General features: G+C 23.5%; 12 protein-coding genes across 12 annotated transcripts, besides 51 other annotated features; 4 read left to right on the forward strand and 8 right to left on the reverse strand.

Moving 5' to 3' along the window:
- Window positions 1–20: 20 nt before the first annotated feature.
- Window positions 21–148: a microsatellite.
- A 22-nt stretch (window positions 149–170) lies between these two features.
- Window positions 171–343: a sequence feature (AT_rich).
- Window position 344: 1 nt separating this feature from the next.
- Window positions 345–495: a microsatellite.
- Window positions 496–529: 34 nt separating this feature from the next.
- Window positions 530–697: a microsatellite.
- Window positions 698–703: 6 nt separating this feature from the next.
- Window positions 704–778: a microsatellite.
- Window positions 779–883: a microsatellite.
- A 29-nt stretch (window positions 884–912) lies between these two features.
- Window positions 913–982: a sequence feature (AT_rich).
- A 21-nt stretch (window positions 983–1,003) lies between these two features.
- Window positions 1,004–1,178: a microsatellite.
- Window positions 1,179–1,186: 8 nt separating this feature from the next.
- Window positions 1,187–1,324: a microsatellite.
- A 14-nt stretch (window positions 1,325–1,338) lies between these two features.
- Window positions 1,339–1,410: a microsatellite.
- A 105-nt stretch (window positions 1,411–1,515) lies between these two features.
- Window positions 1,516–1,553: a sequence feature (AT_rich).
- Window positions 1,554–1,658: 105 nt separating this feature from the next.
- Window positions 1,659–1,830: a microsatellite.
- A 31-nt stretch (window positions 1,831–1,861) lies between these two features.
- Window positions 1,862–1,934: a microsatellite.
- Window positions 1,935–1,939: 5 nt separating this feature from the next.
- EDI_251200 (peroxiredoxin, putative) lies at window positions 1,940–2,515 on the forward strand (the record flags this gene model as incomplete). Its single annotated transcript, XM_001734052.1, has 1 exon — window positions 1,940–2,515. One exon carries the CDS (start codon window positions 1,940–1,942, stop codon window positions 2,513–2,515), a length of 576 nt encoding a protein of 191 aa, XP_001734104.1.
- Window positions 2,452–2,524: a microsatellite.
- Window positions 2,525–5,453, reverse strand: EDI_251210 (uncharacterized protein; the record flags this gene model as incomplete). The annotated part of the gene is made up of 2 exons (XM_001734053.1): window positions 2,525–5,337; window positions 5,399–5,453. The coding sequence occupies 2 exons, from the start codon at window positions 5,451–5,453 to the stop codon at window positions 2,525–2,527; spliced, it is 2,868 nt and encodes a 955-aa protein (XP_001734105.1).
- Window positions 3,079–3,099: a sequence feature (AT_rich).
- Window positions 4,232–4,256: a sequence feature (AT_rich).
- Window positions 5,330–5,378: a sequence feature (AT_rich).
- Window positions 5,454–5,471: 18 nt separating the features above from the next.
- Window positions 5,472–5,535: a sequence feature (AT_rich).
- A 21-nt stretch (window positions 5,536–5,556) lies between these two features.
- On the reverse strand, window positions 5,557–6,375 carry EDI_251220 (uncharacterized protein; the record flags this gene model as incomplete). Its single annotated transcript, XM_001734054.1, has 1 exon — window positions 5,557–6,375. One exon carries the CDS (start codon window positions 6,373–6,375, stop codon window positions 5,557–5,559), a length of 819 nt encoding a protein of 272 aa, XP_001734106.1.
- Window positions 6,138–6,322: a microsatellite.
- Window positions 6,376–6,815: 440 nt separating the features above from the next.
- Window positions 6,816–6,875: a sequence feature (AT_rich).
- Window positions 6,876–6,930: 55 nt separating this feature from the next.
- Window positions 6,931–6,960: a sequence feature (AT_rich).
- Window positions 6,961–7,022: 62 nt separating this feature from the next.
- Window positions 7,023–7,053: a sequence feature (AT_rich).
- A 233-nt stretch (window positions 7,054–7,286) lies between these two features.
- On the reverse strand, window positions 7,287–8,942 carry EDI_251230 (uncharacterized protein; the record flags this gene model as incomplete). Its single annotated transcript, XM_001734055.1, has 1 exon — window positions 7,287–8,942. The coding sequence occupies one exon, from the start codon at window positions 8,940–8,942 to the stop codon at window positions 7,287–7,289; it is 1,656 nt and encodes a 551-aa protein (XP_001734107.1).
- Window positions 8,943–10,309: 1,367 nt separating this feature from the next.
- Window positions 10,310–10,356: a sequence feature (AT_rich).
- A 35-nt stretch (window positions 10,357–10,391) lies between these two features.
- Window positions 10,392–10,460: a sequence feature (AT_rich).
- Window positions 10,461–10,699: 239 nt separating this feature from the next.
- Window positions 10,700–10,736: a sequence feature (AT_rich).
- A 205-nt stretch (window positions 10,737–10,941) lies between these two features.
- EDI_251240 (uncharacterized protein) lies at window positions 10,942–12,045 on the reverse strand (the record flags this gene model as incomplete). The annotated part of the gene is made up of 2 exons (XM_001734056.1): window positions 10,942–11,913; window positions 11,962–12,045. The coding sequence occupies 2 exons, from the start codon at window positions 12,043–12,045 to the stop codon at window positions 10,942–10,944; spliced, it is 1,056 nt and encodes a 351-aa protein (XP_001734108.1).
- Window positions 11,154–11,228: a sequence feature (AT_rich).
- Window positions 11,936–12,001: a sequence feature (AT_rich).
- Window positions 12,046–12,119: 74 nt separating the features above from the next.
- Window positions 12,120–12,143: a sequence feature (AT_rich).
- Window positions 12,144–12,200: 57 nt separating this feature from the next.
- On the forward strand, window positions 12,201–13,187 carry EDI_251250 (zinc finger protein, putative; the record flags this gene model as incomplete). The annotated part of the gene is made up of 1 exon (XM_001734057.1): window positions 12,201–13,187. One exon carries the CDS (start codon window positions 12,201–12,203, stop codon window positions 13,185–13,187), a length of 987 nt encoding a protein of 328 aa, XP_001734109.1.
- Window positions 12,393–12,466: a microsatellite.
- A 149-nt stretch (window positions 13,188–13,336) lies between the features above and the next one.
- EDI_251260 (major antigen, putative) lies at window positions 13,337–16,513 on the forward strand (the record flags this gene model as incomplete). Its single annotated transcript, XM_001734058.1, has 1 exon — window positions 13,337–16,513. One exon carries the CDS (start codon window positions 13,337–13,339, stop codon window positions 16,511–16,513), a length of 3,177 nt encoding a protein of 1,058 aa, XP_001734110.1.
- Window positions 14,261–14,326: a microsatellite.
- Window positions 14,483–14,534: a microsatellite.
- Window positions 15,081–15,142: a microsatellite.
- Window positions 15,831–15,874: a microsatellite.
- A 438-nt stretch (window positions 16,514–16,951) lies between the features above and the next one.
- Window positions 16,952–16,994: a sequence feature (AT_rich).
- A 130-nt stretch (window positions 16,995–17,124) lies between these two features.
- EDI_251270 (RNA-binding protein, putative) lies at window positions 17,125–18,697 on the reverse strand (the record flags this gene model as incomplete). Its single annotated transcript, XM_001734059.1, has 2 exons — window positions 17,125–18,321; window positions 18,374–18,697. The coding sequence occupies 2 exons, from the start codon at window positions 18,695–18,697 to the stop codon at window positions 17,125–17,127; spliced, it is 1,521 nt and encodes a 506-aa protein (XP_001734111.1).
- Window positions 18,295–18,317: a sequence feature (AT_rich).
- Window positions 18,323–18,361: a microsatellite.
- Window positions 18,698–18,802: 105 nt separating the features above from the next.
- Window positions 18,803–18,838: a sequence feature (AT_rich).
- Window positions 18,839–18,964: 126 nt separating this feature from the next.
- Window positions 18,965–18,986: a sequence feature (AT_rich).
- A 109-nt stretch (window positions 18,987–19,095) lies between these two features.
- Window positions 19,096–19,213: a microsatellite.
- A 1-nt stretch (window position 19,214) lies between these two features.
- Window positions 19,215–19,302: a sequence feature (AT_rich).
- On the reverse strand, window positions 19,295–20,493 carry EDI_251280 (splicing factor, putative; the record flags this gene model as incomplete). The annotated part of the gene is made up of 2 exons (XM_001734060.1): window positions 19,295–20,260; window positions 20,314–20,493. The coding sequence occupies 2 exons, from the start codon at window positions 20,491–20,493 to the stop codon at window positions 19,295–19,297; spliced, it is 1,146 nt and encodes a 381-aa protein (XP_001734112.1).
- Window positions 20,262–20,301: a sequence feature (AT_rich).
- Window positions 20,313–20,389: a microsatellite.
- Window positions 20,494–20,597: 104 nt separating the features above from the next.
- EDI_251290 (uncharacterized protein) lies at window positions 20,598–21,683 on the reverse strand (the record flags this gene model as incomplete). The annotated part of the gene is made up of 1 exon (XM_001734061.1): window positions 20,598–21,683. The coding sequence occupies one exon, from the start codon at window positions 21,681–21,683 to the stop codon at window positions 20,598–20,600; it is 1,086 nt and encodes a 361-aa protein (XP_001734113.1).
- Window positions 21,684–21,796: 113 nt separating this feature from the next.
- Window positions 21,797–21,824: a sequence feature (AT_rich).
- A 119-nt stretch (window positions 21,825–21,943) lies between these two features.
- Window positions 21,944–21,990: a sequence feature (AT_rich).
- Window positions 21,991–21,997: 7 nt separating this feature from the next.
- Window positions 21,998–22,138: a microsatellite.
- Window positions 22,064–22,139: a microsatellite.
- Window positions 22,140–22,175: 36 nt separating this feature from the next.
- Window positions 22,176–22,915, forward strand: EDI_251300 (GTP-binding protein YPT1, putative; the record flags this gene model as incomplete). The annotated part of the gene is made up of 3 exons (XM_001734062.1): window positions 22,176–22,359; window positions 22,422–22,522; window positions 22,580–22,915. The coding sequence occupies 3 exons, from the start codon at window positions 22,176–22,178 to the stop codon at window positions 22,913–22,915; spliced, it is 621 nt and encodes a 206-aa protein (XP_001734114.1).
- Window positions 22,381–22,420: a sequence feature (AT_rich).
- Window positions 22,553–22,578: a sequence feature (AT_rich).
- A 27-nt stretch (window positions 22,916–22,942) lies between the features above and the next one.
- Window positions 22,943–23,120: a sequence feature (AT_rich).
- Window positions 23,115–26,462, reverse strand: EDI_251310 (uncharacterized protein; the record flags this gene model as incomplete). Its single annotated transcript, XM_001734063.1, has 2 exons — window positions 23,115–26,189; window positions 26,322–26,462. 2 exons carry the CDS (start codon window positions 26,460–26,462, stop codon window positions 23,115–23,117), a joined length of 3,216 nt encoding a protein of 1,071 aa, XP_001734115.1.
- Window positions 23,459–23,486: a sequence feature (AT_rich).
- Window positions 26,246–26,316: a sequence feature (AT_rich).
- Window positions 26,463–26,493: the final 31 nt, after the last annotated feature.

Genomic DNA, 26,493 nt, shown 5'->3' on the forward strand with positions numbered 1-26,493 from the left:
TCTTATTTATTTATCATTTATTTATTATTTGTTTTTATTATTATCATTTGATTTATATTTATTATTTATTTCTTTTATTATCTTTCTTTTCTTTATTCTTTATTATTTATATTATATTCTTATTTCTTATTATTTATTTTTGATTTTAAATGATTGTTTCAATATTCATCATTTTATTTATATCTATTATCTTAATCTTATATCATTAATTTCTATCATTAAATATTGAATAATCAATGTGATATAACAAAATAATTTAAATAATATATCATTATAAAATGAAATGATTAATAAATGATTTCATAATAAATATTAAATTCATGAAATAATGAATAATATAATACAAAATGATAAATAAAAATAAAAATGATAATAATAATAAATAATAATACAAAATATAAATAATAATAAATATAAAAATAGATATAATACAAATATAATAATCAAATCAATATATAAATAAAAATAAATAATAATAATAAACAAATAATAAAATTGAATATATTTCTTATTAAACAATCGAATAAATAAAATAAATAAAAAAGATAAATAATAATAGAATAAGAATAAAAGAAATATATATAATAAATAAAAATAATAAAAACATACATAGAAAAAGAAATATAAAAATAAAATATAATAAACATAAAATAATAAAAGAATAATAAGAAAAGATAAAATAAATAATAAAAATAAATAAATAATAAAATAATAAACATAATATTTATATTAATAAATTACTAATTAATATAATTAATAAAATCAAATATAACATAATATAAATAATAAATATGATAAATAAGAATAAAATAAACACAAAAATAAGAAATAAAATAAATACAAAAATACAAAAACAAATATATTCAAATAAAAAATAAAATAATATAAAAAACAAGAGAAAAGAAGAAAAAGATAATATATAATCAATTATAAATATTATATGATTAATATATAATATGTAATAAATAATAAATAATAATTTCATATGATATAGATAGAAGATATAAAAATTAAATAAATAATAATAAATAATAGAGAAATAATAAGAGAAATGATATAATAATAAATAAAATATATAAATGAAAAGATAAATAAAATCAATATAATATAAATAAAATAATAATAAATATAAAAAGAAAGAAGATATAAAATATAAAAATATATAAAAATGAAAATAAGATAAAGAAATGTATTAATATATAAGAAAATATATATAAATAGAAGTGTGTTAATATATAAAATAAAATATAAATAATAAGAATATCAAACTAATAAAATATGATAAATATAAAATATATAGATAATATGATGATATATAATATAAGAATAGAAATCAATATAATAATAAAATACATAAATATATAAAAATAAAATACATAAATAAAATAATAATAACATAATAATAATAATGTATACATACATTGAATCAAATATAATTTCTAAATCATTTATAATTCATAACAATTGATCATAAAATGATATAAAATATAGACAAATATAAATGAATATGGAATGATTATTTAATTTACTTTTTTATTTTTTTTATTTTTTTACGAGCAAAATAATAAAAACTATTATTTTATTGATGCAAAATATTTTGCCCTTTTATTTCATATTTCTATTTTCTATAATAAAAAAATGCATCCTTTATTTCATCATTCTTTTCATCTTTTATTTTCTCATTTTGAATTATTCCTTTTTATCTTCTTTCATTTTATATTCTCAACTTTTTTATTCTTTTCATCATCTTCTACTTCTTAATTTCACTTTTTTTCTTTCATGTCCTTCTTTTTCATCATTTCTCTTCCTTTTTCTCTTATTTCCTTTTTTCGTAGCCGTTCAAGAATATAATAAATGAAATAAAGAAGATAAAATAAGAAGAAAAGAAGATAAAAGAGATGAAAAGACAAGTATTGAAAAAGAAAGAAGAGAAAGAAATATGAACACAAAAAGTAAAGAAGAAGGAAGAATGATAAAAAGAGTTAAAGAAATGTATCAAACAATCACAAGAACAAGAATCAAAGTTGGAGAAAAAGCACCAAAAATAAGAGGGAAATCATATTATAAAGGAGAAATCAGAGAATATGAAATGAAGGAAGAGAAAGGGAAATATCATGTGATTGCATTTTATTGTAGAGATTTTTCAAGAATTTGTCCAAAAGAAATCAAAGAAATAAGTGAAAATATTGATAAATTTAAAGAATTAAAAACAGAAGTAATTGGGATTTCAGTCGATTCAGTAGAAGAACACAAAAGAATGTGTTCAAGAAAAGATGAAAAAGGAATAGGAGAAATAGAAATTGAATTAATAGAAGATGTAAACCATCAAATAACAGAAAGTTATGGATTACTTTCTATAATAGGAGTATCAAATAGAGCAACAATTATTATTGATGATAAAGGAATTGTTAGGAGAGTTGATATTCATTCAATGATTACAGGAAGAAATGTTAAAGAAATAATAAATGAATTAAAAAATATAATAACAATAGATAAAAAGAAGAATCAAAATTAAAAAATAAATTTAATGAATTATTGAAGAATCATTTTCTAAAATAATTTTAATAACATTTGAAATAATAGATTTAATTTCAGGAGATGCATGCACATTACATTCACAATCTTCTAATACATCATAAATAATTTTATTTGATACTCCAATAATTTTCATATTTTTTGCAATCATATGAAGTGTTGTAACTAATCCATTTTCTTCTTTTTCTCTATATTTTGCTTGTTGTTGTTGATTCCATCCTTTCCAAATTGTAGGTAATTCTAATGAATATAGTTTTCCATATATTTCTTTTTTTGAATTAACCATACTTTGATTAAATGCTCTATACCATATATTTTTATTATTCCATATCTCTGCCATTCCAATATCATCAATAAGAAATCTATAAGTAATAATATCTTTTTTATAACAATATTTTGTAGCAACTTCAATAATTCCTAATGGTGTTTCTATATCTTTATCACTTTTACAATAAGCAACAAGTGTTTTCATTAATTGAAGAAGATTATCATAAGATTCAAATTCAAGACAACCTTTTGATTTCATTTTATCAGCTTGAGAACTTAAAATTTTTAATAATAAATGTCTTCCTGCTTGATTACTTGCACATTGATAAACTTTTTCCATATCTGGAGAAGAATTTGTTTGAATATCATCAACAAATCTACCAAAAATTGCATTCCAAATATGTTTTTCTTTTGGTTTTTCTTTTTCTATTTTAAATTTATCAAGTTCATTACAATAATTTTTATCTTTTTGCATTTGTTTTGTAAGACGAATACTACTTTCACTTTGTTTTAATTTTTTTAAATCTTCCCAATCAAGATTAAAATCATTAATATCTTTTAATTCTTTTATTACTGGTTGATTTGATGGTGTAATATTAGTAATTCGTTTTGCCTTAATATAGAAATTAAAAAGATCTGTTAATGAACAATTAAAAATTCTATTTGAAATCCATTCTCTGAAAACATTATCAAATCCTTGTTCTTTAATATATTCTAAAAATGTTCCTGATTCACAAAAGTGTTTGATTAATGGTTCACAATCAAAAGATTTTGTTAAGAAAAATGAATAAACATCAAAATCAAATACTTCATTATCAGCAACCCAAACATAATTAATAAATTCATCATAACCTTCTAATAATTTAGTAAGAAATTTAAAATAAGCTAATCTTACTTTAAGATTAAATGAATTAGTAGCAGTTAAAAAATATCTATCATCATAAGGTTCATTTCCTAATTGATCCATTTTCAAATATTTTTCTTTAAAAGCATCATTTAAATCTTTTTGTAAATCAACAGTAAGGTCAACAGGAAATTCTAATAATTCTTTACTAACATTCATTTCAATAATTCCAGTATCTAAATCAACACCAATATATTCTTCATTTCCTAATTGTTTTTTTGCTATTTCACGATATTCATTTGGTACTCCAGCAATAAATGTATCACTTCCTGATAAAACATTAAGATTTTTATAAGGAAGAATAGCAAAAACTTTTTGTGTTGGAGGAAATGGATAAAGTAATGAAATTAAATTATCAATAGAAGTTGTTAATAAAGATAAATGAGATGAAAAAATTACAATTTTAAGATTAGTCATTAAAAGTAAAAAGAGTGTTGTCATTCCTGATACATTAAATATAGAAAATAATGGATAAATAGATGTATTAAATATTGGTAATGAATATTTTACTGGTAATCTTATTTCAATATTTAAATTATTATATTTATAACGAGAATATCCTCCATATGCAAGATATTCAATACACATAATTTCATATATTCCTTTAATAATTGGTTGATATTTTGATGTTATAGAATGTAATGTAGAAGATGATTTAAGTAATGTTGATTGTTGAGTTGTTCTTGATGATTGTGTTATTGTCATTTTTATTAAATCATCTCTTCCATCTAATAAATCTATTGTTTGATTTGAAAATGTTGGACAAAGTTCATAAATAGATAATAACATTCTTCTCATAATTTCATAAAAAGGATGATATGATACAAATCCAATTGCAATTGGTGCATATAATATTTGTTCATTAATTTGAATTTTTGTATCACTAATAAGAAAAACATAATATGTCATTTGTTTTGATAAATTTAAAGTAAATAATGGAAGAAAAATTGGTTTTCTTGGTGTTAAAGAAATAGTCATTCCATTTGGAAATAATAATGTCCAAATATCATTACTACAATTTAATGAAGGTGGAATTTTATTTTGAATTATTCCTTTTTGACCAAGATGAATATTATTAATTGGATTTTCCATTATAATTTTAATAAATCCAATAATTGGTCCAATAACATTATTTTTCTTTTCTATTATTGTATTTCTTTTATCAATTGTTCCCATATAATATTGAAATGATTTATCTATTTTTCTTTCAGTTGGTTCAATAACATTATGTATTTGTATTAATAAATCAACCCATTTTCTTTCATCATTTAAAATACTTTCATTACTTCTATCTATTTTTTGTCTTTTAAATTTACATTGAACACTACCAACTTTTTCATTATTTTGAATTAAATCATACCATTGAATAGTTGAAACATCATTTCCTAATCTTGATAATAAAATACGTGCACTTCCTAATTCAATTTTATTACCAACATATCCATGTCTATTAACACTTACAACAATATCTTTCATATTTTTTTCAATATCAACAATAATAGGTTCACTTTTCCATTGTGGTTCTATTGTTTTTTTAACTGTTTCTGTACGATATTTAACTTTTCCAACTTTACATACTCCATATGGATCACATTCATTTGCTTCAACTTTTAGTAATTTTGCTTTAATAACTATAATTTGTTAATTTTATTGTTCAATATAATTTTATTATCTCATTTTTAATTACCAAACTTTGAACTTCTAATTTATAATTATCGTCAAATGTTTCAATTTTCTTTTGTGACATTTCAATCTATGAAAAATGTAATTAAATAAATTATATTTTTTCCTTTTTTTTCTTTCTAAAAATTATAAATCAATAATAATTTCATTAACAAAAGAATATCTTATCAATGTCTTCCTCCTCGATCTCTTTTTCTTGAATTACTCCTTGATGATTTACTATTATTTCTTCGATAATCTCCACGATAATTTCTTTCATCTCTTCTTGAATATCCTTCATCATTTCCTTTTCTTTTACGTGTTCTATCATCTTTATATTCTTTACTATCCTTATTATCTTTACTCTCTTTACTAATTTCACTATCTCCTTTCCCAATTGTTTTTGAGTCTTCTTTCTTTGGTAATGTATTAACATTTCCCATAAGCATTATTGTTTCATTTTTTCTGACAATGAATGTTGAATTTATTATTTTCTTTAATATCTCCATTTGAACTTCATCTGGTTTATTTTCTGCTTTGTTAATCATTTGTTCAAATGGAAACATAACTTCAGACACTGCTTCTGGATATCTTTCATAAAACAAACACAATGCCTTTTGTTTAAGTACTTGATTTTCTGCCTTTTTCATCCATTCTTCATTTAAATTAATATTACTCAATTTTACAAGTACTTCTTCTAGTGTTTCTTGTTGTGGAAATTCTTCAATCATTTCAAAAATTGTTTCTTTTCTCTCAACATCTTTTAATACTTCCTTCTTTTCTTCTTTTTCTTCTCCATTATTTGAATCTTTTTCTGTAGTATCACTATCTTTTTCAACTTCTTTTTGATCATCACTTTCACTCTCGCTCTCACTTTCACTTTCACTTTCGCTATCTTCTTCTTCTTCCATTTTCTTTTTTTCCTTACTTTTTTCATATTCTTTATTCTTATTCGATCTTGTTTCACTGTCTTGAGTGACTTGTGGTTTGTTTTCTGTTTCACTCATTCTCTAGTTTAATAGTTCATTTATATTCTATACTATATTATACTATCATTAAACTATAATGTGATTTTATTTCAATAATTCTTTATTCATTTTCTCTTTTTTTGAATGTTTCATATTTCATTTCTTTTTCAATATATCTTATTAAAAATAAACGTTATCTTTCCTCTCCTTGTTGCTCATCTTAGAATTAATAACACTAAAAGTTTGTAATTGTCAGGGTTATGTCCTTGTATCATTAATTAAAAGTTTTTTTGAAAGAATAATAATTTCTTCAACATAACTTAGATATTGAATACATTCAATTTGGTAGGCTACTAATTAATTTATTTATTGAATTCAGAAATTCCAATAAGTAACCATTTATTTAGTTAAAGCTTTTATTCTAAAAATATAATTAGTTCTTGAACTACTGAAATAAACTGATTAGATATCTCAAAGTCTAATTTTATAAAATTTTGTATTGTATATAAAATTCTATTTCTTTTCTTTTTATTTTTAATGAACAAGAATAAATTGTAAAAATAATCTACAACTATATCTATTCTTCCTGAGGACATTTATTAAATATATAGAATATTTAATTAACAAATTGTTTTAACTGTATTACTTAATCGTATATAAGTAATTATAGATGTTAAGTTGGTTAGAATAATTAATTTTTATATTGTTATATTTTATCTACTTTAACAAAGATTTTCTATAATATAATTGATTATTGTTTAATGAAATTCTTCTTTTTCTTATTAGATTTTCCAATAAACCTTTAAGTAAAGAAAAGTAGCATCTTTTTAATACCTTGGTCTTTCTTCTCTAATTTATTTTATTTCCTTAATTTAGTTTTTCTTACAACTAGAAAAAATGAAAAGAATAAAAACTTTATTTTCCCACAAAAACACTATTTTATTAAGACATTACTCCTTTGGAATCACCTCAAAAATCAAATCAGTTGGTCTTCCATTCTTAACATCTCCATCTAATGGAAAACGAACGAAATAATTCCTTTTCTTCAAAGTAACATTCAAATTCTTTGGGATCCTATAAATTTTTGGAATAATACTACCATCATTAAATCGTTTTTCCCTCATAATGTAATCTTGATGGAATATTGTGAATTTAGTACAGTACTTAGCTATTTGATAGTACTCTTTTTCTTTCAATACTTGTGCCTTAGGAATAAAAGTAACAACAAGATCTCCATACCCATTATTCAAAGGAACACCACCACCAACTATTCTCATTACTTTACTCAAATTACCATGGAGATTAACAGCTGTTCGATTTAAAGTAAAAATCGTAATTTCTTGGTTTGCAGCTTTAGCTCCAAATTCTGGTAGTTCAACACTTGTTATGATATCATCTCCACTACGATAATAACCTGATGGTATTTCATTAACTTGTAACACATAAGTTTTTCCTTGTTCTTTCTTTATAACAGTACTTCCTGCAAGGGTTCCTCGTGGTATTTCAACCTTGATATGTAAGTGTTCATTTTCAGCTATTCCCCCTTCACATAAAACTGGAAGGGTTGCACATATCTCTCCACGAATAACATTTGTTGGTGTTAATGTTGAAATGAATATTGATTTATTACTTGTTAAGGGAGGAATGACATAAGTTTGATTAGGGTATTTGAGTGCATGTCTAAGTGTTACAGCTGAACTGTGATCTATATATTTCAATGCAACAGAAGCAGTGTCTTCTGCAATTTCAAATGATTCGATCCTATCAGTCTTTTGAACATTAAATGTCATTAAGATCTTCTCAACTAAGGATTGTTTTAATAAAGAAGAGGTTTTAAATAAAGACACATCCCAATTGCGTAATACCGCAGATTTCCCTGTGTGTTGTTGTAATGATCCTGATAAAGCAGAAGATAATAACTGTTTTGGAGATTGGAAAACTGCAGCTATCCTAAAAGGATATCCCTCTATATCAACACTACCTAACTGCTCAATGTGTTTTGCAGCTATTTTATGAGAAGAACCATCAGGAAGTTCTACGATAATAAAAGGATTATTAAATGTTGGGTGTACAGTAACAAATAAAATGTCATCAAAAACACAATAATTACTTTGTTGTGAAACAGTAATATTGAAAACAACATCCCCTACACTGAGTGATGTTGGATGGAGAGTATATCGAGGAATAACAATATTATAAATATGATCACCTTTAATAATTCTTTTATTACATCCATTGAATCCTTCTTGGAATGAAATCATAAGGTCATAAGATTGGTTAGGTAGTTCAGTGTGGTATAGTTCAATGTCTTTAATGTTTGGAGAAGAAGAAGATAATAATGATTCAATCTCATCTTTTAAATGACAATTAAGATAATTCTGAGATATTATTATTAATGTTCCAATTCCAATACAATACCTATACAAAATACTTCCGACACTAGTTGAACAAGGAAAGTCAGGTGGTTTACAATTATTTACTTCTCTTCCAAAGTCATTAATCTCTGTAACAATTTTCTTTAAATTCGATGGAAGGAGTTCCTTTAATGCACTTACCTCTAAAAGCAGTTCATTTATTATTGTTGGTGATATAATATTTGACTGCATTCTCCTTTGATTATTTTAAGATGATTTTTCTTAATCTTATAAATCAAAAACTTATTTACTGTTCCTTATAACAAAAATTTATAGTTTTGTTGTTTATCAGAAATTTGTAATTTAATACAAACAATAACATATTTCTTCTGGTATCAACTCACCACTAACCCTTTACAATACCAAAAATGAAACTTGGGTTACTTTTCTTTTGACTATTTGGAGTTTAAAAAAAAAGAAATAAATACTTTGTAATACTTTATTCAATCTTTTAAATCACATAAGCATATCCTGGAACCAGAATTAAGTTATTACCTAACCACAGTTTAATACAGCTAAGTGTTTCTTGAATAAAAAGTACAAAATATGTTCATATGAAATTCTTTAGACTTCTCATTGAGAAGTTGTCTCCAAACTGCTTGGATGATTTACAATTACGAAATAGCTACTATTTTGTAGCAATCTTATTAAACTACTTCTAAGATTAAAGTATAAGTTTGTATTAATTTATGACTAAAAGTTTTAGATAAAGACAGTGATCACAAAAATTGAATAATGTATTGGAATGTTTAAGTTAACTCCTCTGAAGGTTCTCTTATAATTTGATTAAGAACAAATGTAAATATTAGACTAATAAAAAGAAGAGATAATTAATGGATAAAACATTTTAACTTTTCTAGTATAATTCAAAAACACTGATTAATTTAAAATGATATCTATAGTTAATCATTTAACAATGAAACATAGCATTTAAAACAATTAACAACAATGAAACTTCTTTAAAATACACAAATTTCATTTTAACAAACTTTTAGTATTACAAAAGTCTTTAAATGGTTAAAAGGTCTAGTAGTTATTTTAATCTATATAGATTGAGAAGGACAATACTTGTTAGAAACATTATTTAGAATATAATCATGTAATTAGAACATTTTGAATTTTGTTAGATTAAAATGTTCAATTTCAACACTGATTATTTTTCATTATTTGTATAACCGAATAGTTACATTAAATTGTAAGAATAAATCATATGAAACATGTTGTTATTTAATTATAAGATATTTATTTTGAGCAAAAAGTAATTCAATTGGTATCAGATTTGTTTTTGTTTTATTGTTATTTCAAATAACCCACTTCAAAAGTATTATCATTGAAATATTAACTAAAATTAGAATACCCTTGTAACATATAATTTACAAGATAAGGAATGATATAATTCTTTCAATATCATCATAACTGATTCTAACATAAATAATTTGTTAATAGACTTCTGTAAAAAATAACAATACCATAAGAAATAATTCAAAGAAAAATTATTATCAAAGACTTTCTAATAACGTTATATTCAATACTAATATGCTATATCTTAAATACATCTGAATTAAATTATATAAACAATATTAATATTTCATTTAATACTATATATCTAATCATTGTATCACTTGAACAATAATATATCAGAATAAAATTTAAAAAAAAAACATTTATTGTAATTTTTTATGCTTATTCAATTTCATAAATAATAAAAAAGAAAGACAAATACTTAGGATAAGTTTTTAATAGTAAATTATCATCATTCTTTGGGTCATTATCAAATTCTTTAAAAATCAAAAATAATAAATATACATTTACTCCATTTATAATTCATTAGAAATTTACACAATTTGTTTGTGTTATTCTTTAATTTACTAACAACCAATTTAAGTATTAAATCTATCAGTTTCAATACACTTATGAAATTAAAATAATCCAAGTGAAGAAGAATTATGAAAAATATAACTTAATAAAAATGTATTATTTTAATATCGATAGAATAAAGTTCTTTGGGTAATAAGAATATACATTAAGAGTAGAATATATAAACAAATTTATTCATCCATCAACTAGAAAGAAACAGAGATAAAAAAAAAACATAAAAAAGTATGCAAATTATTAACAAAATATGAAATAGTAAAAGATACTTTATATTATTTTAAACAAGTAAATAATATAAACAATGAAAAAAATTGAATTAGAATGCATCAGTTTCAAGTTTCTGATGACCAAAGATTGAATCTTCTATTTGATCAAATTGGTTTTGTGTTATTATTAATTTATAAGAATTAACTATAAATGGAACATCTGTTTGAGCTGCAATAAAATAATGATCATCAACTGCAGATTTGAATAATAGAATAAACATATCAAATGGTAAAGGATTAGGACAAGAGAATGTATATTCTGAATATATTTTATTTATTTTTAAAGAACAAGAATTATTTAAAGAGAGTTTAAATGAAATATATAATAAATAATTAAGATGATATGAAGTGTTATTGATTAAGTCAATATTTTCTTTAATTAATTTATGACCAATACATAAAGGTTGAATAATTGTATTAAAAAAAGAATTTAGAGAATTATCGGTGGCATTTGGGTTAGAATGAAGATATTCGAAAAATGAAAATGAAGACGTAATAATAAATAATCTTGAAGGATTATACCAATATAACTTCTCTACAAATATCATAATTTTCTTTTTTATATCAACGTTTGTTGTTTGAATTGACATAGAAATAACATGTTGTATTGATTCAAGTGAAAGAGGAAGAAATACAATACGTTTATAATGATAACCTAATTGAGTTGATAAAGGATTATAAGAAAAGTAAACTAAATGAATAATAATGTTATGTAATGCACAAAATGATTGTAAATATTTGAAATATTGAATTTGTTCATCTTTAAGAATTTTTTCAAAATCATTAACTAAAATAATTAGTGTTTGTTTATTACTTCTACCAGTTTTTATATGTTCTTTTGTAATAATTTGAGAAATAGAGATTAATGGTTTTGATTTTATCATACGAATAAATGATATTAATTGTTGATTAAATTGAATAAGTTTATGACAATATATTCCATTTAAACATTCTTTAATAATCATAATTGAATCATCATCATAATTTCTATGAATTAAAATAGTTTCTCCTAAATTATTTGCCTTAAAATAATGAGTAAATCTCTTTTAAAATAAATAAATATTACAAACTGAAGAAATAATATTATAAAATTCATTAATTTCTTTAATACGTTCTGGAAAACAAGAAAGGATATATTCGTAATGAGTATTCATTTTGAAATCTTAGTTTACTTTTTGGTTAATGTGTTGAACATATCTGAACTATAAACATTTTTCTTTTCCAACCCTAAAATAAATTAATTAAATTAAATGGAAGTTATGGAAGAATTCATTATATTAGACCTAAGATATTTAATAAATAAAAAGAAATGAATAAACATATAACATATCACAAGATGCAGAAAACAACAATTGTAGATGGAGTAGAAATTACAACTAATCTTTTCGAAGAAGAGATTCATTCACTACCAAAAAAAGAAGAATATAATTCTTTGATTATAACACAAACACCAATATCTCAACATCATGAAAAAGAAGAAGATATTTCAACTATAAGTGATAAAGATAATGAAAATGAAAAAAAACCAATAATAAAAAGTAAAAACAAAAAATTAAAGAAGAAAGAAGTAAAGAATTATATTTGTTCTGTTTGTGGTCATAAATGCAATACAAATGGTGCTTTAGTTTCTCATAAAAGAATACATGACCCTAATTCAAAGAAATATTCATGTCCAGAATGTGGAAAAAAATTTAGAACAATGGCAGAAGTAAGAAGACATTCAGTTACTCATACAGGAGATAAAAAATTTATTTGTCCAATTGAGAATTGTAGGAGATGTTTTACAACAAAATCATATTTAGATAAACATATTGAATCACATAAAACAAATCAAACATATCAATGTACATATTATGGATGTAATAATTCTTTTTTTATGAAAAGTGAACTTATTGCTCATGTAAAAGAAAAACATCAAAATATAATTGGAAATAAAAATGCAGCATTTTGTTGTCCTTATGAAGGATGTACTAAAGCTTTTGAATATCCTTCTCATTTATTTAAACATTGTGCTGCACAACATCAAAAGAATGACTTTGTTTGTGGATTTGAAAATTGTTATGAAACATTTAATCGTGAAGAATTGTTGTGGGAACATATTTCTTCAATTCATGGTATGGATAAAGAAAAATATCAAGAAGAAAGAATTGAATGTCCAAAATGTGGTGTTATTGTATTAAAAAGAACTTTACAACAACACATGAGAAAAGCTCATACTGAAAAATCAATTTGTTTTAAAGATGATGGAACAATAATTACTGATGAAAAGAAACGATGGTTTGAATGTTGTAAGTAAATTATTTTGTATTTTCTTTTTGTTACAATTTAATGTATTTATCTTAAAATTATTGATTTTCTTCACTAAAAAGTGAATGTTTTCATTATCAAAATCTTTTTTTTTTCAAGATTTCAAAAGAACTCAAATTCAAAAAAGAATAATTTTGAATGACAACAACAGAAGGGAAAGGAAATGTAATAGATTTTATTCATAATGGTGAATGGACATTAGACAATGACAAAGAATTTCTTGAATACATGAAAGGAATCCATAATACAATATTAGAATCTTGTAATCAACTTACAACCCAAATACAAGAAGCAACAAAAAATATCAATCTCCTTGAATTACAAGTTCGATCAACAGGAGATAAATTTGTATATATTAGTCAATCTCAATATCTTGAAAATAAAGTAGCTGAATATGAAATCAAAGAAGATGATAAAAAAAGAAGTACAGAAATAAAAGATATTGAAGATGACAAATTATTTGAAATTGCACTTGAAAAAGGACTTCAAATGATTAATGGAATTAATATCAATGAAGGAAGGAATTTTGTTGATGAAATTGAGTATATTGGATATCCTCAATTATCTAAACAACAAGAACATAAGCAAGAGAATACAACAGAATCAAATCAAATAACTACTTCTGTATCACAAATTGGAGAAATTAAAACTGGAGAAATTCCACCACCACCACCATTACATATTGATTCAACAGGAAACCCAATTTTATCATCTTCACCAAGAATCAATTCTGAGAAACAAGAACAAGAAATTCAAGTAATTTCAAAAGAACAACAACAAGATGAAGAAACTACAAAGAAAATATCAATTATAGAAGAAATTAAACAAAAAGGATTCAGATTACCACAACCAGGAGATAACATAGATTCACCAACAATCATTTCTAATCCCAAAATTGAAAAGAAAGAAGAAACACTAAATAACAAAATACATGAATCTGAAAAGAAGGAAGAACAAATTGATGATGTAACTAAATTATTAATAGAATCAAAACATAAAAGAGAAACTACTTCAAATAAATTATCAAATATACTAAGTTTCGATGATGAAAGTGTTGATTTTAAAACAAAAACAATAGAAAAAAAGAAAGAAGATTCACAAAAAAAAGTAAAAGAAAAGAAGAAGAAAGTTGAATTTGAAAATTTATTTGATGACAAAGAAGATGTTGATGTTTTAGAAATATTAGCTTCTTCACTTGACACAAAAAAAGAAACTAAGACAAACACAACTCAACATCAAGATGAAAAGAAAAAAACATCAGAAGATTTTATTGATTTATTACTTGAAAAGAAAGTAGAAGCAAAAGAAAAGAAACCAACAAAAAAGAATAAGAAGATTGATGTTTTGTTTAATGATGTTAATGAAGAACTTGACTTCTCCCAACAAAACAAAACCCAAACACCAATAGAAAGGAAAGAGAATATTCAAGAAGAAAAAAAAGAATTAACTAAAATGAATCTAGATCCTTTATTTAGTGATGTTATAATCAACCAACCTGAAACCAAAAGAGAAGAGCCAACAACAACTCCACTATCTTCAGAAAAGAAAAAAGAACCCAAAATTCAAAACAATCAATCAAAACAAGAGATTACTAAGAAAGAAATAAAAGTAGATAATTTATTTGAAGATATTGGAATTCAATCCAACTCTCAACCAACTATGACTAATCAGAATAAACAAATATCAGAAAGAAAAGATAAACCAAAAATTGATAATCTTTTTGGAGAGTATACCATTAAATCTCAAGAAAATAAAGTTGAAAAGAAAACACCCACAACAGATGATCCATTGTTTGGATCAACAGTTCTTAAGAATGAAGTTAAAACCGAAGAGGAGTCTCACAAGAAGACTATTGACAATCTCTTTGAAGATGATAACACTCAAGAAAAGAAAACAGAGAATCAAACAAATCAAGACAAAAAAGGACCAAACAAACAAAAGAAAGAAATTGATGATATCTTTAATATTGAAACACCAACAAAACCATCTGATAATGAAAAAGTAACACCTCAACATCAACAAAACTCAAAAAAGATAGTTGATGATTTGTTTGAGATTGAATCAAAGACAAAAGACTCAACTAAAAAAATACAAGAACCTAAACAACACCACAAAATAGACATTGACAATCTATTTGAAGAACCAAAGATCATTTCAGATATCAATAATACAAAGAATAAACACAAAAAAACAAAAATAGATGATTTATTTGGAGACACAAAAGTAGAAGATACTGAACAAGTATCAACAAATGAAATAAAAGTAAAGGACTTATTAGAGGGTAGTCAACCAAAAGAGGTTAAGAAAGAAGAAACTAAAAAGCATGGACAAACAAAGAAAATTAATGACTTGTTCTCCCTTGATGATAACTCTAACCCACAAGAAGAAAAAAAGAAAAATAAGACAAAGACAATACAAGTTGATGAGTTATTTGAAGATGTCAATACAACAATAAAACAAACCAAACAACAAGAAGAAAAGAAAGACCAATCTAAAAAGAAGATAGAAAATATCTTTGAAGAAGAAACTAAGAAACAAGAAATAAAAATTCAAGGAAGTAAGGTATCTAGTAAAATTGAAGCATTGTTTTCAACAAAAGAAGAACCAAAGAAAAAACTAGTTAGTGATAATGAAACCAAAACAGAAAAAATGACAAAAACACAAACAAAAACTAAATTAGAAGGGATTTTTGGGAATAAACCAATCATGGGAGGACCAACACCAATAAGACCAAAACCAGTAGAACAGAAAATTGAAGAGGATAATGAAGAAACAATAGAAATTCGACATGATGGTAAAATTAGTAGAAGAACTGTATCGGGTCCAAAAGGAAGAAGAAGACCAACAATGAAAAAAGTTCAATTCGATGAACACACTGAACGACTCATAAAAGAAATCAATGACAATAAGATACAAGAAAATAATAAAGAAAGGATTCAAGATTTATTAGATGGCAAAGAAGTCAAACCTATTAGAATAGATGATATTAAAAAACAAGAGGATATTGAATCGACAAAAGAATTTCATGTATTAGATAAAGATAAAGAGGAAGGTACTGGGGATAGTGATGGGTTTATTATTGAAGATGACCAACCTTCAAAGATCATAAACATTAATTCTAAAGAAAATAACATTAAAGAAAATGATACTGAACATAAGGAACAAATAAAAAGTGGTGATACAACAATAATAGATGAATTATTTGAAGAGAAGGAAGAAGATAAAACAAAAGAAGAAGATATAATTAAGAAGTCAGAAAAACCAATTGATAATAGTAAAATCTGTTCAGAATTTGATTTTGATGATTTCTTTTAAGAAGAATAGAAAAAAACAACAAAATTAGTAATGTTTTAGATGTTATATTTCTATGGAGTTGTTTTAATTGTTAATCTTTTTTAAAGAAGTCTTAATTTATATAAAGGTACCACTAAATTATGTTTTGTTTATAAGAAAAATAAGAACTTAGAAGTATTTTGTGAACTTTCACTGGTTTTTCTAACTGTGAAATAAGATTATCTTTAATTTTATAATTGAACAAGAAAACAATTAATTTTATTTATTTCCCTCTCTATTCTTTTTTTTCTATGAGAAAAAGAATGACAATAACTCACCATGAGTTATTGCTTACAATTTAAAACAAAAGATGAATTTAAAATGATAATTACATTATTTTGATACTTTTAGAAATCATTTTAAAGATAAAATCAATCAGTATTATCTAATAAAAAACTATTTCTAAACAAACAAGAATTGAATAAAAAGTAATTTTTGAATATGATTTAAAAAAAAAAATAAACTCTAATTTCAATAAAAAACGATGTTGAATAAGTAGTAAGTAAAAAAAACTTAAAGACGATGGAAAGATATATAAATAAGATCGTGATTAAGTATAAGTATTAGTGATATTAATATCAAGCTATGATAAGTTAATCTTCATCAGTAAAAAAAGAAGATTTTCTAATGAAGGATTCCATATCAAAATCATCTTCTCGACGAAGTTTTTGCATTGGTGTTTCCATAGCATCAGCTAATAATGAGTCATGAGATAATGATGATGAAAAAGCAATGTCAGGAAGAGAATTCAAATTATCTAATGTTTTAGATTCTTCATCTTTAGGACTTAATTCTTTTTTAAATTCAGTAATACTTTCATTAGAATTTATTTTCTTTGGATCTGAAGTAGTATCAAATTCATACTCTGAATCATTGGAACTTGTAATATCAAGGGATCTAGTTTTAATAGAATCAACAAGATGATATTTCTGTCGATGAAGTTGTTGTGGAATATTTGTATGAGATATATCTTGATATACAAGATTAGGAACAGAACGATTTGGTTGTATTTGATTTAGATTATGTGGAAGATGAGGAGATTGAATTTGTTGAATCTTTCTAACAGATTTTGGTGATTGTTGAATTGGAGACATTTGTTGTAAATTGAATTGTTGAATTGGAAATTGTTGTTTTTTATAACGAGTATGAGGTGAAAGAGTATGAGGTGAATTTGATTGAGGAGAAGTATGATGTGGAGAAATAAATAATGGAGAAAAACTATAAGGAGAATTAGTTAATGATGATTGAATAGAAGGAGAAATTTGATCAGAACTTTGAGAAGAAGAAGAAGAATCTGATGGTGAATATAAAATATGAGAAGAGGTATAATCTCTTTTTGAAGTATCTCTTTTTTGTTTAAAAGAAGTAAGAATAGGAATAATATTATTTCTATCTTTAGAAGATTCAGTTATAATAGGTTTAATTGTTATTGAATTTAATGATTGAAAATGATGAGAAAAATCTTTTTTATTTGGAATTGTATTTTCAGATAATTCTACAACAATAATTTGACCATCCCAAACATTATTATTTTCTTTTTGAATAGCTTCTGATGGAGATAAAGTATTATCATATTTAACAAAAGCATAAGCAGTAGTTTCATTTGGTCGATTAATAACAGTAATACGTTCTATTTTACCATATTTTTTAAATTTACTTTCAATAATTTTTTGATTTGCTTGTTTTTTTGATAAATTCCCAATAAAAATTGTATATCTATCAGCTTGACTTGCACGATGAATTGGTGATCTTGCCCATTCAACAATATATATTTTTTTATATTTATGATACTATTTAATTATTATTTATATTATTTATATTATTTATTTAAAATAAACAAACATTATAACAACTAACTGCATCATCTCTATAAACAAATTTAACAAATCCACATCCTTTAGATTTTTTTGTTTCTCGGTCAAAAATAATTGTAGCTTCTTCTACTTGTCCAAATTTTTCACATTCTTGTTTAAATTGTTTTTGAGTCATTGAACTCCCCATTTTAGCAAAAAATAATGTCATTTGTGTTTTAGCCTTTTCTGTTCTTATTTGTTGATTATTAATAATAATAGGTCCTTGTTCAAGTACTCTAGTAACACCATGATCTGTAGCAAATTGAATATAAGCAATAAGTCCATGATTTGTTGTTTGTATAGTAATTCTCATAATAGTATCATATTTCTTTCTAATTAGTTTTTCTTACTAAATATTAAAGTAATAAATAAACAATAAACCAAATTATTTTGAAATATAAATGAAACCTGACCCCTCAATAAATAAATAAATAATCAAAAAATAATAATATAACAAACTGAAAAGAATTCTTTAAGTAAAGATTCATTACAACTTAATGGAAGATTAGTTACATACAATACACTTTGATCACATGGTGTAAATGGTTGCATTAAAAAAAAAACAAAGGAAGTTCAGTTCTATTTTAATTATTTAAATAATTGAATTTAGACAGAGAAAAGTATTTTAAGTTATTTTATTTTTTTTTTCCGAAAATCGTTAAAAAGAGAAAATAAAACAGAAAACATCTATTTGAAATAATTTTCCTAAAATATTTGTTTTTATTTTTTATTTTTTTTCTTCATTTATTTAGTAACTCTTTTCTTTTTTCCGTATTTTTTTTAAGTTTATTAAATTTTATTATTTAATTAATATTTTATATTTATTTTAGAAATAAAAAATAAAAAACAATTATTTTAATGAAAAAATAAAAAAAAAGTTGAAACCAAAAAAATATGTATAAATTAAAATTTAATTTTGATGAACAATAGGAATTTTAGATTCAGGATAATATTCTACCCTTAATAAATGCATATTAAACCATCGAAGATGCATTACAGAAAATGCTTTTTGTGCATCTAAATCAGTTTCACATAAAACATAAACAACTCCTTTTGGATGAATTAAATCAATAATAACATCTTTTACTTGACAATATTGTTTTAATTCTTCTAAAATATCATTACGTAATTCTTTTTCAAATCCAATAGATTCTTTTCCTTGAATAAATACATTTTGTACAAATAATGCTTTATAATGATTTATATTTTCTTGTCCAAATAAAGTACTAGTTCCACCTTGAATTCTTTTAAGTAATATTTCTTTACTTTTACTTTCAAGAAGTTGTTCATCTTCATTTGTAATTATATCATTTCCTTTTTCACAAATACTAAATACTTCCCATTTCATATTTCCAAATGATCTTCCATCATATAATTCAATTGCTCTTTTTGCCATTTTAATAGTATCATATTCAATCATTACATTATTTGATTCTTCTTCTTCTTTAATTTCTAATTCTATAATTTTTCCAGCAATACCAAATACTTTTTCAATATCTTCTCTACTTAATTGTTTATTCATATTTTTTACTTTAATTCTATTTGTTTGTAATTGTGTATTTGTAACAGTAATAGTATTTCTATTTTGTTGTGCATTTGATTCACTTACATAAATTGGTGAATTCTCTTTAAAAAACATTCCACTCATTTCTATTGCTTTTATTGCTCCTTCAATACTTTTAAATTCAACATATCCAAATCCTCTTGATCTTTTTGTTGTTGTATCAATTACTTGTTCAACATGAACAACTTCTCCTGCTTGATTAAAAAATTCTTTAATTTCTTCATTTGATGCTTCAGTTGTTAATCCACGAACAAAAACAGTTCTTCTTTCTTTTTCAATTTGTTGCATTATAGTTTCTTTATCATTAATTTCCTATATATTTATTATTATATTATTATATTATTATTAATTAACCAATATCAAACTTCTTCTTTTCTTCCTTTTTTTTCTTCTCTTTTTTCATATCTACTTCTATATTCATATCTTTCTTCTCTTCTTCTTTCGTGACTATTATAATTATCATATGATCTTTCTCTTCTTTCAAATCTATCATTATATCTATCTCTTCTTTCATTATTTCTATTAGAGAATCTATCTCTCTCCATATCTTTCTATTATATTTTTAAGTTCTTTTTATTATTTTCTCTTTTTAAAATAAGTGTTTTAAAGAATTTATAACAAGTAAGAACCAAAATAATTAACAATTACATTATTGTGAGGTTAATGACGATATTGTCAACCCATAACTCCCATTAATAAAAGAATTAACCCCTTCATTAGGACAATCTTCTATATCTCCAATTGATAATGATCCTTCTGTAGATTGAAGTTGTTGATTTGATTGGTTTGTTAAATCAACTATTGAACATGTATTATTAATATTCTGAGATTTCATGTATTGTGGTGGAATAATAGTTGTTGTATGAATTTCTGCTGATGGAATATAAAATATTTGTTGTGATGGATTTTGATACATTTGTATTGGTTGTTGAATAACGGTTTGTGATCTTGGAGATATATTTATTCTATCATTTGGAATTATTAATCTTGGAATATGGAATGAAATTCCTGTTGTTTGTTTTGGTTTTTGTATATTAAAATCATTTTCTGAAATAATAATTGGTTGAAATGAATTTCTAGGAAGTATATTTGGACTAGCAATTGCTTGTGAAACTTCCATTATTGTATTATAATTGAAATAAAATTCTTTTAAATCTTTAAAATCAATTGTTTTAATTCCTACACTTGTTTTTAATTTCTCAATAATTCGTTCATTTTCTTCAAGAATTTTTTTAATGTCTTTTGGTTGTTGTGAAATTGTTTGTTGAGTAATAATAGGACTTCCACAACTATTAAGTGGTGTAGTTGGATTTGATAATTTAGCTCTTTGATTAATAGGTTTTTTATATCTAGGTGATTCACATGGTGATTCCATTAAATCACGTGCTGATCGAGGTGAACGTGGTGAATTTTTAACTGAATGTGTAGGTGATTCTCTTCTACACCGTTCTGTTTTAGGTCGTGGAGATAATGTAGTTTTAATAAATTCATCCCAACTTAGTGTTATTGTTTTTTCTTTTGCTTTCATAAATTGGAGTCTTAATGAAATATCTCTCAATCTTTTTGTAGGTAAGTTTGTTAATAATAATGCTAATCGTTTAAACTCTGTATATTTTTCTGCTGGAAATGTTATCATATTTTGTTCAAGAATATTTTGTTCTTCTTCTGTCCATGTTGCAATTGTTTCTAATATATCAGAACTACTTGTTCGTGTATTTGATCGTACACGACTCATTTTTATGTTTTTTAGTTTTTTTCTAAAATTTTTTACTCTTTTCACACTTTTCTTTTTAGAGTTGTTCTGGTTACATTTTCTTCAATCATTTCTTCTAATTTATCTTTCATTTCAATTAATATTAATAAAAAATAATTTATTCTGATTAACTATTCTTTATTGATAATTCCTTCTTCAAATATTTCTCTCATACCTGTTAAAAAGAAGAGTATATCTATTACTTCTTTTCTATTTCCTTTCTTCTTTCTATAAATAGATTGAAAAATAAAAATAATAATTCTAACAATTTTTTAATTATTCAAAATTTCCTTTTTAATAGATCTAGAACTGAAAATAATGAAAACATATAATAATAATTTAACTATATAAAAGTAGTATTTAAAAAAAAAAAAAAAAAATAATAACACAAAATAAATAACATAATAATTAAGTTGAATAAAAAAGAGAAATAAAAAATGAACTTGAAAAGTTATCACGAAAATTACGTAGAAAATGAGTAAAACCACTGCTAAAATTTTATTAATAGGTGAGTCAGGAGTTGGTAAGACTGCTATGTTACAACGTCTTACACAAGGAACATTTGATGGAATATATACTGCATCAGTTGGTGTTGATTTAAAAACAAAAGTAATTAAAATTAATGAAGAGGAAATTACAATGGAAATTTGGGATGCTGGTTTGTTGTTATAGTAAAGTGATTTTATTTTTCTTTTTAATAAAAATATTCATATTAAAAAGCTGGACAAGAAAGATTTAGAAGTGTTACACAATCATATTATCGTGGAACACATGCAGCTATTATTGTATTTGATTTAACTGATAAAACATCTTTTGAAATGGTTTGTTTAAAAAAAAGTCTTTGATAAAAGAAAATAATAATATTTAATAAAATATAGGTTGGATATTGGTTAAGTGAAATGGAAAAAGATAATAATCATCCAATTATTGCTTTAGTAGGTAATAAATCAGATTTATCAAATGCAAGGACAGTTCCAATTGAAGTTATTAGAGCTACTTATCCATCATTAAGGTATTTTGAATGTAGTGCAGTGAATGGAAAGAATATTGAAGAAATATTTGTTTTCATTGCACAACAATTTGTTCAACGAATGAAATCAAATACTGTAGTCGAATATAAAGAATTTCAAACAAATTGTTTTGAGTCAAATATTGTTACCGAAGATCAATCAATTACTATTAAAACAATTCATAATGAGAATAAGTGTTGTTAATTTCCAATTCATCTTACATTGATATTGTATATTAAATAATATTTATATACTTCTTTTTATTAAGTAAAAAATATTTATCAATCATTAATAAAAATAAAATTTATTTAATTTTTTTTTTTTAATTTTATATTTCATTTGAAAAAAAAAAAAAAAATTAGAAACATAATAATACTCAATTTAAATAATTATTCTTTGTTATTTAAAACTTTACCAAAACTGCATCTAATCCATTTTTAACTAAATCAGTTTCAATTCCTTTGACATAATTTTGTTGTAATTTACAAAATGCTTGTTCCATTATTTTTTGCATAACAGCATCTACATTTTCTAATTTTTCTACGTTGAGTATCTCTTGTATCATTAAGAAGTGTAAATCAACTAAACATTGTACCCAAACAATACATATTGCTGTAAATTGATCTGGTTGGAAAATTGGAGTATCTCCAAAGAAATTTGCAACAGAAGTTCCAACAACTCCTTTTAATAAAAAATCTTGAATAACTTTAGTTGCAATTTTTACAGAATGATAATCTTCAAGATCCCATAATTTATTTAATTTTGTTAATAAATTCATAACTCTTTTTAATTCAAGATCATTATCATTTCCTAATTGTGAATGATAATCACTAATCATTCTTTTACTTAATTCAATTTTATGTGTTATTGATAATGATTGTCCTGAAACAAATCCTGATTTCATTGCATCAGGTAAGAGTTTAATTGTTAATTCAATAACTTTATCATATTCATCTATATTAGGCCTTGTAACTATTGATTGTTCATAACCACAATTATTACAAAATACAACACATTCTTTAATAAATATATAAATATCATTACTATGACATTTAGTACATTTTGTAGTACTAATTCTTTTTGTTTGTTCTTCAGCTAAAGAAACAGTAGCAACAACTCCAACACATTTTTCAAATTTAAATGATTCAATTTTATTTTTCATTTTTATTAATGATTCATCACTAACTAAATCTGCTTTATTAATAATAATAATAAGTGGAATATCAAATAATGTTCTACAAATTTCTTCGTCTGTAATATCAAATCTTGATGTTGTTGCATCAATAACATACCATACACAATGAATACGATCAATTCCTTTATGTGCATCAAGAAATCCTCTTGTTTCTTCCCAAAAACCATTTTCTGTACTTAATTCAATTCCTTTAGCATCATATAATACAATAGGTTTATTTGTATGAATATATTTAGTATAATATTTAGTAGGACTAATTTCTCCAACTTGTAATTTATTACTAAAAAATCTTTGTGCTAATGATGTTTTTCCACATCCACTTTTTCCACATAATAATACACCAACTCTACTTTTAATAACACTTTCTTCATATGCTCTTCTAAAACTAGATAATAATGGTTGACTACTTTCTAATAATAATGAATCTAATTTTTTTTCTACAACTTCAATATGTAATGGATCAACTTGTTCTAAAAAACTTTTTTTAATATTATCCATTAAATTTCTAAAATCAATTCCTCCACCATCAGTCATTAAAAATTCAAAATATGCATTTGATCCTGGTGATTGTCCTACTCTATAACTTACTACAAATTTCATTTGTGTTTGAATTTGATAACAATACATTGAATAACATGTATGTGTATTTCTTTTACACATAACATGATTATTTTCAAGAATAGAATGCATTAAATTCCATGCATTATCAATTGTTACAATAACTGGATCAATTGTAATTCTTCTTTTAATAAATGATAATGACATAACAATATCACTTTTAGCAAATGATGAATCAATTACTTGTTCAATAGAATATCTTTGTTCTGGATCAATAACAAAAATATGTGAAATAAGTTCTTGAATATCTGGTGGTAAATTGTCTGGTAATGAATAAACTGCATTTTTTATTAAATTAATTGTTTCTTCTGGATCTTTTGAATAAAATGGATATTTTCCTGTTAACATTCTTACTAATATAACTCCAATACTCCATATATCAGCTTTTTTTCCTCTATAACAATGATCTTGTAATTGTTCTGGTGCAATATGATATAATGTTCCAACTACAGCTGATTCAACAAAATCCCAATCAGAAATAACAACAACACTATGTCCAAAATCACAAATTTTCAAATTAATTCCATCTCTATCTAATATTAAATTCTCTAATTTTAAATCACGATGAATAACTCCATTATCATGACAATATTTAACTCCACTTAATAATTGTTTAAAAAAATTTCTTGCAACTGGAATACTAAATGGTGAAATAGCTACATGTTCAGCTAAAGATCCTCCAAGACATAATTCCATTACAAAATATAATTGTTCATCATTTTCAATAACTTCTTCTAATTTAACAATATTAGGATGATTTAATTTTCTTAATGATGCAATTTCATTTTCAAGATGTTCTAAATTAATTCCTCTTGATTTATAAAATATTTTAATTGCTTTTTTTTCTCCTGTTCTTCTATTAATTCCTAATCTAACACATCCTTCACTTCCTTCTCCTAATTTTCTTTGTAATTCATATCTTCCTACAAGTCTAATATCATTTCCTTCTGCTTTCATTTTATAATTTTTTGTAATTAAATTTGCTAATAATGAAAATTCTGCCATTCCAAGATAATTATTTCCTTCATAATTATATGTTTCAAATAATATTTTTGCTTCTTCAAAAATTGTTTGTGGTTTACATTCTGGAAGTTCACATAATATATTTTCAATTGTTATTCCATCATCATTTAATACATCTAACATAAATTCAAGATCTTCAATATCTATTTTTCCACATTTTTTAGTATCAATTAAATTAAAAAGATATCTATTAAATGCTTTACATTTTTGATCATTTGCAACTACTCCAAGAAATTGATGTTTCATTTCTTTATCAAATAATGACCACATTAATGATATCCCTTGTGAAACTCCTTTAATAATTTGTTTAGGTGGTATTTGTACTAAATTACCATTATTTGAATTAACTGGAGACATAGGACATGGTGATTGTGATGGAGTTAAAAAAGGTGTTGAAACTATTTGTGAATTTAAATTTGATGTAGATCCTTCTTTACTTTCAAGAAGAGTTGGTGTTTTACTAACAGTAATTGGATCAACTGAATTATCTCCAAGTCTCATTTTAGGTAAAACTTGTTTTATTTCACGTTCTTTAATTTTTTCTTTCTCTTTTTCTTCTGCTCTTTTTTGAAGGTCTTGAACATTATCTATTAATCTTTTAAAATCTTCAAATGTTAATTTCCCATCTCCTCCTGAATCATACTATTTATTAGTTCTTTTTTGATGTATTTGTTTTGAGAATATAAAAAGTTAAGTTCTTATAATGAAATATTAAAAAAAAAAAAATTATATCAAATAAATATATACATTCTAAAAAATTATAAAAAATCAAACTAAAAACATCATAACTGGTGAATGACAGACAGTAGGAATCATAATATCTTCTCTAACTAAATCAGAAAGAACTAAATACCCTTTTCCTCCATTGTCTAATTTGTCAAAAAGTTCTTTGACATGTGATAATCTATTTCCCATCTCTCACTGATATTTATAGTTCAACATGAAA

This window comes from Entamoeba dispar, genomic scaffold (assembly GCF_000209125.1).
Source record: "Entamoeba dispar SAW760 scf_1105229457967 genomic scaffold, whole genome shotgun sequence".
In the NCBI taxonomy this organism is placed as follows: Eukaryota; Evosea; order Mastigamoebida; family Endamoebidae; genus Entamoeba; species Entamoeba dispar.